The 14,168-nt window shown below is 38.5% G+C and overlaps 1 protein-coding gene across 2 annotated transcripts in view; it reads right to left on the bottom strand.

The window, feature by feature from the left end:
• Positions 1-14,168, bottom strand: part of LOC135715142 (beta-1,4-glucuronyltransferase 1) — a 202,348-nt gene that overhangs the window by 6,465 nt on the left and 181,715 nt on the right. For both annotated transcript variants that reach the window (XM_065238542.1, XM_065238550.1), the window contains exons 8-11: positions 765-927; positions 435-700; positions 202-377; positions 10-143 (exon numbers count right to left, since the gene is read on the bottom strand). In XM_065238542.1, coding sequence (XP_065094614.1) covers positions 10-143; positions 202-377; positions 435-700; positions 765-927 — 739 coding nt within the window. The remainder of the gene's footprint in view (positions 1-9; positions 144-201; positions 378-434; positions 701-764; positions 928-14,168) is intronic.

Raw genomic sequence — 14,168 nt, 5'->3', positions numbered from 1 at the left:
GCACTGTACCTGCGTCATTTTATCACTTTTGCCTTCCCAACTTAACCGCTCGTCATAGTGGGGATCAGCGTGGGTTCCAATGTAGATTGGCTCCCAGTGGACAAAATAGCCCACCCGTTTGCCTATGTGGAACACTCCCAGATCTAAAAATAAAATTGCTTAAGTTTACCAAATCCAATATTACCAAAAAAAAGTACAAACCATCCGTTTCGTTGACAGCGATCCATTCCTTCGATTTGGGCACCCCATGGCAGCTGGAGCAGACCCGCTTATGGAACGGTATCGCTTTGCCGGTTCGCAGCAACTCCTGCAGTTCGGTTTTATCCCGTGGCACCGGCGAACTGCTGTCCACTTCGAATATCGAAAGTGGGAACACCCTACCGTCGGAACATGATTAAATGGATTCAGAAAAAAAAAACAATATGTTTACGAACCTTGGATTCTTCCGCTGCAGCACCGGTTCGTTTCTAACTATCATCTCTAAGAACTTATGCACTAGGCCCGGGTTTGGGTACAATTCGATATCACTAGCTAGTAAGAAATGGGTCATTGCCGCGTCGCGGGCAATGTTCCGACCCACGTTGACCGGATAGAGTAGCTTCTTCTGTGTCTTGTAGAGCTGCGAGCTTGACACGTTGAAGTACGGCGCCTGCAGCGAACAGTTGTAGGGTGGTTCTAATACTTTTTCGTGCTTAGGAACCTGCAATAGTAAAACAAACTTGATCAAAACCATCGAAAAAAAAAACATAAACCAATATACTCACGTTTTTAGGAATATGTTTACTACTAAAATAAATATGAAACGTGACAAACTGACGAACTAAATGACTCTCTGGTAAGCAGTCTCTGAGATACTTGATCGCATTGACGGTGGGCATGAAGTCTGTACCTGGAGCGTGCATCGCTAAGCTGACCGGTGCGTTCCACCTGGAAGAATTGAAATAAGACGATTGAAATATTTATTCATGTGATAGAATGACGTTGAAAATCTTGATAAATATGTTTTATTCACAGTCACAATATTCTTTCTAAATAAAGCATTGGAACCTTGCCAGATGTCGTTCGTTGCACTTGATCCTCAATGAACCAACTGTTGAAACTCCAGAAAATTCAAAACTTCATCCCACACCTAACACTCTTACAATTCTCATGGCTTCAGGCATTCAGATCCTGGGAACCTCCTAAACTGTGAGGATTGGTAGCACTACGAGAAATGCAGACGAACTTTCCCCACAGTAAAACTTTCGATACTCCAGGAACTATCGCAACTGTCCAGGATCTAAATAAAGAGCCAACGTTAAATATTTCGCCAAGGCCTGAACCGAGGTCAAGTATCTACGATTTTTTTTATAATTTCTTCGTGGAGGCTCCCTTGTCCTCAGCGCCTGTAAAATTCCTGGAGTACAGCAAACCACGAGGTCCCCCGGGACTCTTGGATGTTAAGGTTTGGTATGATTTAGGAAATCTGCAGCATTTTTTCCTCTATTCGGGACCTAAATCCACTGCGACCAATTATTTGATCTATTGTGGTATACCTCGTGTCCTTCGTTTAGTGCATGTCGTATTACTCCATCACTATTGAGAAATGATGAAGTGATCGGTTTTGATATAGTTGCCATTCTTGCCTTCATCGCAAGGAATCGATTCTAATTGAAAGGTCCCGCTCTTTATACACTCCAAATATTTCACACGTTTGATCGAAGTGTTTAAACACTTGATTTTTTAAATGCAGAATCACATTTACTTTAAGTGTATTTCACCTTGGTTCGATGTGTTATACACGTTAATTTAGAGTGTTTCAAACTTTGAAATGTTGAAAGTTTTTCACTTTCTATTCAAGTGTATTTCACATTGAATCACGCTACTGTTCAAAACAGATGGATTTAAAGTGTTTTGCATTTCAATACGATTTGAATTGCTTGCTCAGAAAGGTAAACATCGAAAACAAGAGTTGTCACTTTATCCTATTAACCCGCCTCATATATGAGAACAACCATGGCACAGTGAGATAGAACGAAGACTCCGGCAGCAGCTTACCCCAACAGTCCATGATCGAATCCCAAATCAGACCCATTAAAAAGATATGTGAAAGCTCTGGCCTCTGGCAGTTTTGATTATATATTTGTCGTTTCAATTTTAAGAGTCGGTAAAGTAGAAGTCGATAAAGTAGAATATTGTAGAATATTGAACTATGGTGTGCAAAGCTATTGATATCACCATATGAGACACATAGAATACAAGTGTGTCACAATTCAAATCCATAGTGTTCAGGCATGGTTCATAGCATAAGATTCACACATGCAATGGATGTGTTTCACAATAAGCGCAAAATTAAGTGTGAGACACATGATGATGGCGTGTGGAATTTTTTGAGTGTACCCTTCGGAGTGTTGGAACAATGACATTTATATAAGGTCTGGGCCAATAGGCAGCTTGCTGGTGTTAGAAGCAAAAATGTTGTAAACATTGCTGAACATCTCCGAACAGATAGAAATACGTCACTGCCAACATAATACTGAGAACAGATAGAAATACGTCACTGCCAATAGCTGTTTCGTGTAAAGGGTGATACGGTCAAAATTTGGTCAAGGGAAAACGCGTGTAAATCGGTGAAATCGTTTATTTAAAAAATCAAATTAAATTTCTTTTTCAAGTTCAATTAGTATAAAATTCAGGAAAAATATTCAGTTAGGCTTCCGCTTTTCCAAATCCGAATTGCCGGGCCTTACGCTTGACCCCTGCCATCAGATTTTGTACAGCCACCTTGTCCACCTTCTTTGCCGCAGAAAGCCAGTTTGCCTTGAACTGCTGCTCGCCCTTAGCAGTTTTTTTGGTCTTCTTTAGGTTCCGCTTGACAATAGCCCAGTATTTCTCAATTGGGCGGAGCTCTGGCGTGTTGGGAGGGTTCTTGTCCTTGGGAACCACCTGCACGTTGTTGGCGGCGTACCACTCCATGGCCTTTTTACCGTAATGGCAAGATGCCAAATCCGGCCAAAACAGTACGGAACAACCGTGTTTCTTCAGGAAAGGCAGCAGACGTTTATTCAAACACTCTTTCACGTAAATTTCTTGGTTGACAGTCCCGGAAGCTATGAAAATGCTGCTTTTCAAGCCACAGGTACAGATGGCTTGCCAAACCAGATATTTCTTTGCGAACTTTGACAGTTTCATGTGCTTGAAAACATCTGCTACCTTTCCCCTTCCTTTTGCCGTATAAAACTCCTGTCCCGGAAGCTGCTTGTAGTCGGCTTTGACGTAGGTTTCGTCGTCCATTACCACGCAGTCAAACTTCGTCAGCATCGTCGTGTACAGCCTCCGGGATCGCGCTTTGGCCGTCGTATTTTGTTTATCATCGCGATTTGGAGTCACTACCTTCTTGTAAGTCGATAGTCCGGCTCGTTTTTTGGCTCGATGCACGGTTGTAGACGATACACGCAGCTTATTTGCGGCATCTCGGAGAGAGAGGTTAGGGTTTCGCTTGAAACTACCGGCAACTCTCTTTGTCGTCTCAGCGGCTTCCGGTTTTCGATTTCCCTCAGATCCAGACTTCCGGGCTGTCGACAAACGTTCCCCAAACACTTTAATTACATTTGTAACGGTTGATTTGGCAACTTTTAGCGATTTTGCCAACTTTGCGTGCGAGTAGCTCGGATTTTCGCGATGCGCGAGCAAAATTTTGATACGCTGCTCTTCTTGCTTGGACGGCATTTTGACAACTGAAGAGTGAATTCCAAAATCAAAATAGGAGCAACATTCTACACACACACACACCTTCAAAATGAGGGGTGTTCAGGTTTTTTAAATGCAAAATTGAAAGAAATACGTCAAGTTGATATTGACCAAATTTTGACCGTATCACCCTTTAACACCAATAAGCCCTTTGGCCCAGACCGTATATAGACGTCATTGGTGTTGGAACACCCTCCGCGCGCCCCTTTGTCAGTCAAAATTGGATTCATTAGCAACAAATTCAAGCAATCACACCAATAATGTCCATGCATTAGAATCCTAATCTTAACCACTACAAACTAGACAACAGCAAATAAAAGATTAGGAATCATGTCACTATGAACAAGGCATAGCAATTAAAAAGGACCAAGATGTGTTCCTTTGATTACAAAAACAGTCTTGTTCCCCTAGTTTGAAGTAGTTCAAACTAGACTTTGGTGGTAGATCATAAAGCAGGTAACGCACCACGAAAAGGTAATCTACCAAGCTGGACATCTTCAGCACAGACAATTCCTGACTTTTCCAGGGTTCTCGCAGTTTCAGGAGTGTATTTAGTAACTTTCAAGAGATTTGCGGTCTGAATGTATCCAGAGTGTCAGGATATCCGATATGCTACGGGAGTTACGAATTCCTACGATTCCGGAAGTTCCTGGAAAACTCCTACAGTACCAAGAGTTATTGCAGAGCTGAAGTTTTGAGTTTCAAAAGTTCGGAAAAGCTATTGGTAGTTTCAGGTGTTCCTAAAGCTCTAGCAATTGCTTAAGCTAGACAGTTTGAAGTTTTAGGAGCTCACGCAATTTGGAATGTTGTCGGAGCTCCGTTCGTTTTTAGAATTTACAATGTTTGCGCAGTTCATTGTACTTCCTGAAGCTTCAATTGCTCTTGGATTTCCGGAAATTTGTTTAAGTTTAAGTACTACTAGTAACTACTAGTAACAATTTTGGTAGATTATGTTCTCATATAAATGTAATTTTCACTACAATTTTATATGTTTCGAATTGAATGGTCAAATTATTCCAACGATCAAAGGATGATGTTTAGGAACAGTTCATGTGAAATAAGTTCCCACGATTTCAGGGGTTTAAATAGTATCGAAGCTGACAACATCAGGAAATTTTGCATTATTGTATTGGTGCCGACCCATCTTATCGAATGCCATTTTGTCAAATGTTAGGTCGACCGAATATATGTTAAAGAAAACGTGAACCTAATGTTTATGAATTGAAGGACTTCGGGCAAGTTGTACCCATGGACTACATAGACAGTTTTTTAGAGGTTTGGACCCCCCTCGTCCCACAGTGTACCAGAAATTCAATTTAAAACACGAAACCAATATACATATCTTAAACGAAGCATTTTCAAGGCTCGGTACCTTGGAAGAAGTTTCTTGTTATATCGAAAACTATCTAATGGCATAAACCAGCGTTTCTCAATCTACGGCTCACGAACCAGCGGTGGTTCACGGGCATCCCTCAGGTGGGTCGCATTAATTAAGACATTTTAAAATATCGTTTTATCTGGTCTATCTGTTGGGATCAGGGGTTGAAACAGTTGACGTTTTATACTACACTTGCTTCGTTGTCGTGCGCGACACTCTGTTTATAATCTTACACTAAGTGAACCCGAGCAGGAACGAATATCTCGATACCTTAAGTTGGTATGGATGATCCTGACATAAGAGGTAAAATTCTAAAAAATAATACAAATAAAAATGTTCCCAGAATACCATTCCAATACCAAATTATGGTAATGCAATACCAATACAATACCATACAGGTATTATTTTGGTATTCAAATATCAGTTTTAGATATTTACAAAGTATTTTTCATGTAATTTTTTGGCATTATTCTTTGGTATTTTACCTCTTATGCTGGTCAATACCAAATTTTGGATCAGATCAGAATTAGGTACTCATTAGTTATTTTCTCCTGCTCGGGAAGAGGAGACAATACGGAGGCGAAAACGATCAACTTTTCTGTCAAACGCGAACCAGCTCGAGATTGGCTGATTTTTAGTGCGTAATATAGAGATAGATATAAATAGAGATAAAAGAGTAAGAAGCTATGTCTCCTCTTCCTCTTAGGTACACTCATGCTCTACCGTCGTCTCTCTCACACAACACAACCGGTAGAATAACATTCGAGCAAAATGAAAACTATCAAATAACTATCATATGACATGTGTGATTTCGTTCTAATTCTTCTATTTGGTGTAAATTAAACCATTAATTCGTGACGGTCTTCGGCGACAGTGCCGTATGACAGAGCCTGTCATATGACATTTTAGTTTGGAACTGTACTGTGATAGCTTGTTTTGCAAGTGTCGGTGGCAAAGGGATTCGATTATCACAAAAAATGTGCCGACTACCGTGACCGCCTAAAGGGTGTCCACGATGAAATTGCCACACTATGAAATTGCTCTAACTTTTTAACCGTTGGGTAGAATTTAATGAAAATTTGGGTGGATTTAGTTCATAGTGCATTATTTACATCCTGCAAGTTTTAAAGTCCTGTGATCAAAAATCGCGGAAATGGAGTCGAAAGAACAGCTCGTGCGTGATAAAATCTTGCGCATTCATCACGAGAACAAGGATCTCTCGCATCGTTCCATCGCTAAAACGTTGGGAATCGCGAATTCCACGGTGTCGCGAGTGATTAAGCGGTTCGAGGAACGGTTGACCACCGATCGGAAGCCCAGAAGTGAAGGAAAAAGTATTCCGTACAACACCAAAAATCACAACCGCGTAGTTGGGGCCTTCAACCGAAATCCGAACGCCTCCGTTAGGGATGTGGCTAAGAAGCTGCACCTAAGCCGAAGTTTTGTCCATAAGGCCAAAACTAAGGCTGGGCTTCGAACGTTCAAGGTACAAAAGGCCCCTAATCGCGACGAGAAGCAGAACAAGTCCGCCAAAACCCGTGCCAGGAAGTTGTACCTCAACATGCTAACGAAAGTTGAATGCTGCATCATGGACGACGAAACATATGTGAAGGCCGACTTCAAACAGATCCCCGGCAACCTGTTTTTCACGGCCAAGGATAAGTTCAGCGTTCCGGAGCATGTCCGCACTCAGAAGATGTCCAAATTTGCGAAGAAATTCCTGGTTTGGCAAGCCATCTGCACGTGCGGGAAGCGGAGTGCACCTTTCGTGACCCAGGACACGATGAACGGACAGGTGTACATAAAAGAGTGTCTCCAGAAGCGGCTGCTTCCTCTCCTGAAGGCCCACAACGTCCCAACAATCTTCTGGCCGGATTTGGCCTCATTCCACTACTCCAAGGACGTGCTGAAGTGGTATGCGGACAATAAGGTCAATTTCGTGCCGAAAATGTTCAACCCTCCCAACACTCCGGAGCTCCGCCCCATCGAGAAGTACTGGGCGATTATGAAGCAGCACCTTCTTAAACGACCTAAGGTAGTGAAGACAGTCGAGGAACTGAAGAAAGTATGGGTTTACATACAAAAAACGGTTGATTCACAGGTTGTGCAGAATCTTATGGCCGGGGTTAAGGCCAAGGTGCGGGCATTTGCGTATGGACTGTAAATAAAATACGAGTAAAATGGTTAAATGAAGTTTAATAGTTATTTCTCAATCCCTGAAAATTTGATGGCAATCGGATGAAAACTCGAATTTTGCGAATCAATTTTGTGTGTGGCAATTTCATCGTGGACACCCTTTACAAGACTGGTTGGGATCAGGGCTGGCAAATGTCATTTTCAATGAAAGATCTCACGCGATATTTACAGAGATACTTCTGTCACTATCATTGGATGAGAAAACGATGATAGAGATTTTCTTCAAAATCTCATCGATTTTTTTTTGTCATGACAAAACGTGACAGTGTTGTGATTATCGTAATTACTAGCTCATTTAATGCTATTAAAGTTACTTGTACCGAGAAAATCTACCGATTACATACGGTTGTTTGCTTAAATTCATCTAAATCAGTTAAAAATATTGATGTCAAAACCGCATAAGAATTATTCTCATGAGTGCTTGATCATTGAAAAATGACAAGAAAGCTAATGATAGGTAGTTCCGTCTCGTGATAGTGAGAGGACCTGTTTTCTCATCGTCACATAAAGGCCGTGATATTTACCAGCTCTGGTTGGGATAACCCAAATTGAGCCGCAATAACAACCTATTAGTTCTTATTTTTCCCCAAATACCGTGGAACTAAACGACAAAATCGAAACATTTTTCGAGCACTTCAAATAAATGCATTGAGTTTTTGATAGATTTTGCCTCGCCAAAATATGTACTCAGATGTTATGTAATACGTACAGTTTTTGAGAAAAACGGGTTTGAATTCATGAAATTACGTATTTTCAAGGATTTGATATCAACTGTTCTTATTAGATTTTGTAGAATTGATTTGCGTGAAAATAGATTTTTTGAAGGACGCACAATTGTTGAGAAAAACGAGTTTAAATTTACGGAAATACGTAGTTTCATGGAAATTTGTAATCTGTCTTTGTGTGTTTTCTACAAAATTCAACATTTTTTTTCAACAATTATGTGTGCTTCAAAAAATCTACTTTTAAACATAGATTAAGCCAAGTCTGTTCTAAAAAAAACAACCAAATTAGACAAAGTGCGGGGCCGTAAACTAACTAACCAGATAAGCCGAATAAAAATGTCCATGAAATACGTATTTTGGTGAATCTATACTCGTTTTTTCAACAATTGTGCGTTCGTCAAAAAATCTACTTGCTCGCACCTATCCAGGTATGTCCATTCTACAAAATTCAATCATATTCTTCAAAGAGCTAATAGAGTAGAATTTCAACTTGGAAGAGCACACTAAAAAAATCCATGAAGATACGTATTTTCGTGAATTTAGACACGTTTTTCTCAAAAGCTGTACGTGTTACGTGAAATCATAGTTCATATTTTAATTCAACGAAATAAAATCTACTAAATTCATTGCAAATGGTTAAAGTTCGTAAGTGCCGACTAGTGACAATTAGACCGTTCTTAATCTGAACCCTTTCGAATTTAAACCCCACTAATCTGCACGCCGTACAAATTAAAAATATGGCTCAAACATTTAGATCATGGAGTAAAGTGAAACGGAACGCAGAATCAAAAGTAAACCCCTTTAGTATGAATAGTAGCATTGAAATTTTCTTTAACTAATGTAAACCTCTAAACGGATTCTTACATTTTTACATCTGTTGAGGTGTTTTGGGCGATTTGGCGCTTTCAGGGTTGATCCATCTTTTTTTGGGTGCAAATCAAAAAAATGTGTAACAGAAAAGTGTTAGGTTTTAAACGCTTATTGAATAGGCATTAATTAATGGATTAAAATTCTTTTCATACCCTTTGATTCAGAATTGATGTAAGTTTTGTGTGGTATATAGATTATAGTTATCTATCATTAGTAAACTATTGAAAATTGATCAAACTCTTAGGCCGCAATCAACTAATCATGTGCTCGCTTGCTATGACTATCGAGTGAACAGAGAGAGACGACCGGTTGCGAGGTTATAACAGAGCTTACCTCAATGTTTTGTTTCAGATCGTCTGGGGATGTGACGGTTGTCAACATCGTTAGACGCTGTACTCGACCGATGAGGCTCACTCAAAATTTAGTGAGATTTCTCTCAAAATAGTAGAAAGTGAGTAAATGTTTTCCTCATAAATCAGCTTGAAAAAAACAAAAAATTTACGTCTTTTTAGTCTATGAGTAAACTAGTCCACGGCCAATCAGAGTAACTCAAAATTGTAAAAAAAAATTGGAATGAGTAAATGTTTCCTCGATTTTCTAGGAAAAACTTCTTGAATACCGTAAAACCAACAATCAATACGAAACTATCTATTTTAAATTGGCTCACTACTTGACTAGCCTATTGGTCCCAAGCAAATCGATTAACGTATCCCTTTCTAGTCGAAATTCTAGTACTACACAATGTTTATTTTGATTTGCTTTGAAAATTTGACAGATGAAATGAGGGGTTCGTGAATTTGCCTATGTTTCGAGGGGTGAATCGATTAGCTTGGGACCGAAGATAGTACCAGAGCTGAGCCAAAAAGTTGAGCTCGTTTCTTCGGGGCCTTCTGGTCTTAGAGTTACCTCTATGGTAAAACCAACAATCAATACGAAACTAACAATTTTAAATTGGCTCACCACTTTAGTAGCCTATTGGTCCCAAGCAAACGATTAACGTACCCTATTCTAGTTGAAATTCTATTACTACACTATGTTTGTTTTGATTCGCTATGAAAGTTTGACAGATAACATCAGGGGTGTGTGGATTCATGCAGAACATGCAGGGGTGAGTGAAATAGCTTGGGACTGCTTGGGACCGTTGTTCTGGTACTGAGTGAGCCAAAAATAATAATGATTTTCTTCGGGACCCAGTGGTCTTAGAGTTACCTCTATGGTAAAACTACGTTGAATAGCTAAAATTGCATTTAAACGGCAAACACATTGAATTTGATTAACGGGTATCCCTACAGTGCCCAAGAGTGACCCCATTAGGCATAATATACGTTAGGCATAAAATACTTTGCTGCTATGCAACTCTATAAACCTGTTTCGAGCATGGTCAACAATGCATAAATTAGGCTAAGCGTTGAATAAAAAATGATACAAGTTAAACAAACATAGTTTGTTTAATAAGCATAGTTTGGAATCCATTATTTATCATATCATAAGTGACGTTGCTACATATTTACTTAAATTCAAGATTAGTAGCGATAGCGGTTAAGTTATCTAGCAATGAAAACTCAGCATAGTTTTGAACTATATCTTGAAATCAATCGCATCTAGAAATAAAAAAATCACACATTTGTTGTGATATATTCTTACACACATATTGCAATTGTCAAAGAAGAGAAGGTTTTCCTCAAAGAACAGCTCATGAAATAAGAATGGTGAATTGTATGATTTTTCATTTAATAACAAAAAAAAAACAGCTAAGGTTGAATAAAATATGATTCCAAAGAACAGCTCATGAAACGAAGAATGGTGAATTCTGTGGTTTTTCATTCAATAAAAAAAACATACCTGCTACTTCCAGGATTTCCTGCCATACTTTTCGATACAACGATTCTGTTTTTGTTGTCATCAAAATGAAAACTAGCGGAACCTTCTTCTGAGCATACTTCCATGAACAGTGACGAGGTGCCGAAACAAACAAGGAACTGTGGCAAACGTACCATCTGTAACCCAATACTTTGCCTGTCCAAGACGTCGCAAGGATTCATGAGTTCCAAAAATTAAGGCTCTTTCATTATTGTCACCGAAGTCAGCAATCAATTGACGGTCCCCATTATCATCCTTCTGGAATTCATCGGGTAGATTATGCCTAACATCCATTATGCCTAACGTCCTTTATGCCCAACGCCCGTATGCCTAGCGTCGTGTATCCAGTGCCCAATGGCACCACGCTATGCAATGCAATTGTGAGTTGAGTTACTTTTATCGACCGTGTAGACGGGTAATTATTTTCTCGATTTTCGTCATATTTTTGAGGAAAATTTGACTCACTCAGTGAGTACCACCACCTTCTACGATTCTAAGTGGAATGTTCAGTGATGTCATGGTGGTTAGAACTGGTGACCCTTTAGGGCGCAAAAAGTAATTCTAAATGAGTAATCAAAGCCAAATTTGCTATGATAAAACTGGTTTGCAGTCTTCATCAAAGCTGTTCAGATAGGTAAGGCCTATTGGAAGGTTGAGTTCAGAATTCAAGGCGGCACTAATATGTAAGTCATTTGTTTTCAAATTATTTGCTTAACTTGACATCTTCACTAGATAAAAGGTTTCTGTATCTGGAAAAAAATTCAAGTGAAAAAGACTTATTGGATGGTGTACACCACTCTCGTGTACACCACACTCGTATTGCTTGCTTTAATTAGGCAGTACGACTAGATAGAAGGTTGCTGAGAACATGACATATTGCATAGTGGACAGCTCGGTTCTAAATTCTCACACAAGGCGGCGCAAGTATACGATTTGACTTATACTTACTTGCTTTAACTTAAAAGCTCAACTAGATAGATGGTTGCTGTTTTTTGACAAAGTTGATCAGATTTATAAGACTCATTGTATGGTGGCCAGTTTGGTTGAAAATTTCTTCACCAGAGTACGAAGTGACTTGCTACCTTTGGCCGAGTTGTTCAGATGCACAATACTTATTGGATGTTGCACAGTTTAGTTCAGAATTCTGTCACCAAGTTAGTAAAAATGCATTTGAAATAATGATTCTTTAAACCGAAATTTTGATAATTTCTTCTTATTCTTCATAGCCATTACGTCTCTACTGGAACTATGCTTTTGTCTTCAACTTTAATTTCATCTGCTGCTTTGGGACTGCAGTCGTTACTTGTGAAATTGAGATTACACGAACGTAACGTATTGGTTTGTAACGTATTGATTTGTCACTATATTTGCATCTTTCATGGCGAAAAATTCCGGACAAAGACTTATCAAAATGGTTCCATAATGTTTGCAAATTTAAATACAGCCCTATGCCTTGTGTAAACGGTGGTGGATGAGTTCAAACTCACAAAAATATGTTATTATGAAATAAGTTAATTGACGTTAAATTTATTGAATTACAGCGTTCGTCATTTGATATATTTTTGTTTGAACACAGATAACAGAAAAACTCAAATAAGATTCAACTAATCTGTAATTTGCAACAATGGTGTTATGTATTTATATGTACTTTAAACCGGTTTGTTATATGAAATGCATTTGAAATAGCGTATTTTAAGCTTGGTTACTGTAAATAAGCATAATTTAGTAGGTACCTGAAAATTGGACATGTTTGGAACCTAATTTTTAATGGGATCGGCACTAAATTCTGAAATAAGAAAAATGAATTCAATAAGGTTATTAAATGTCCCCTAATTTCAAAACTTTGAATTGATTTTTTTAGGATAAAATTTACAACTCAATAATTTTGTAATTATTAATTAAATTATTAAGCAAAAAACAATCTCGTAGCTCTATGTTCATAATGCGGTCGTGTTTGGGACACGACCTTTGATTTTTTTCATTACAGTCACTTTAACACTTTTGGGTCATTCGTGACTTGTCCGGGGATGAGATTTGAATTCGTGACTTTGGCGTGAGAGGAATGGATGTTAACCACTACACTACATCTCGGCCGTCACGCTCTTGTGGCATTCAATATTTGGATTGACTATTTTGGCGTTTTCAGGACACTTTAAAACCAATTTTGGCCATTTTTCCAGGCCAAGACAGCTTGAAAAATTTAATCAGGCCCATTATGACTTCCATTGGTAATTTTTCGCGTTCTTTGATTTATTTTGACGTTTCAAGATTATTATCAGCGTTGACAGGACGGTTCAAAGATTTTAAGTTAATGATGGCATTTTAAAGCTATTCTAGGTCATATTAGTGATTTAAAGCCTTTTTGTAAACAGGCTTCTACAGATCACTTTTTCGAAACGTTTGATACAAAATAGTTAGAATCAAAAAAAAATATTAGAGACACCTTAGTTTAAATATAAAAAAATTGTCTAGCTAAAAAAATATGTCTTCAGCAAAGTTGATTGAATTTTTTAAATATCTTTGCTGAAGAATGTAATCACCAAGTTATAGTTAGATATCTGATTTAAGTTAAAATGAGGACCACCCTAACCATAATTTTTATTAAAAGATGGCCCATTTAACATTAACATTAACCCCCTGAAATGAATAGAAATGTAGTAAATACTTTATTCCCGCTAAATTGCCATTTGAGTCCATAGGGAAGTGGTTAGTTAAATATGAATTGGGAAATCATTAGATTTCTTGCGTAGCATTTGAAAAGGGCCTATCCTCGTTGATCGATTCTCTTCATCGACTTTCTTTTTGGTTTACATCAACAATAGGCCCTTTTCTCGTGTTACGCGAGTTCAAGCAATTCCCTTAAATGAACTCTACTACCTTTGGCTTACAGCAGTGATGACCAAAGTGCGACCTGCGGATCTCTATGATGTAGCAACCTCAGTATGAATTTATTTTTGCATTACGAATGTATGACCGAAATTATTGGAAAACACACAAAATTCAACCTAAAATATGACCATCGAACAAAGATACAGCCATAAAAAGGGGAGATGAGCACCACTAGCTTACAGTATCTGTATTCCTGAAGAAACTCAAATGGAATAAAAATGCAAAATACGACCAAACAGTTGAAAATAGTAATCAATTCATAAGGGCCTAACACCAATGATCATCGATTTCCTCTTTTGCTAATAACTCACTTGGATTATCATTTCTCGGTGCGTTTGCCTTTGCTTTTGATAGTCAATACATGGAAAAAATTCAGAAAATTGTTTCCCTGTAGCTGTAGCAATTTAAAGAGGAAATCAATTAACAGAATCGATCATCGCAGTTAGGCCCTTATTGAATGCTCACTGTCGAACTGTTTTCGACTGAGTTAGGCTAACTGTCGAGTTTTCGAAACCGCATTC

The sequence above is a fragment of the Ochlerotatus camptorhynchus genome, unplaced genomic scaffold (genome assembly GCF_037179485.1).
Source record: "Ochlerotatus camptorhynchus isolate MF236.1 unplaced genomic scaffold, CSIRO-AGI_Acam_v1.1 ptg000045l, whole genome shotgun sequence".
NCBI classification, from domain to species: domain Eukaryota; kingdom Metazoa; phylum Arthropoda; class Insecta; order Diptera; family Culicidae; genus Ochlerotatus; species Ochlerotatus camptorhynchus.
This window is presented reverse-complemented; position numbering and strand designations above follow the sequence as displayed.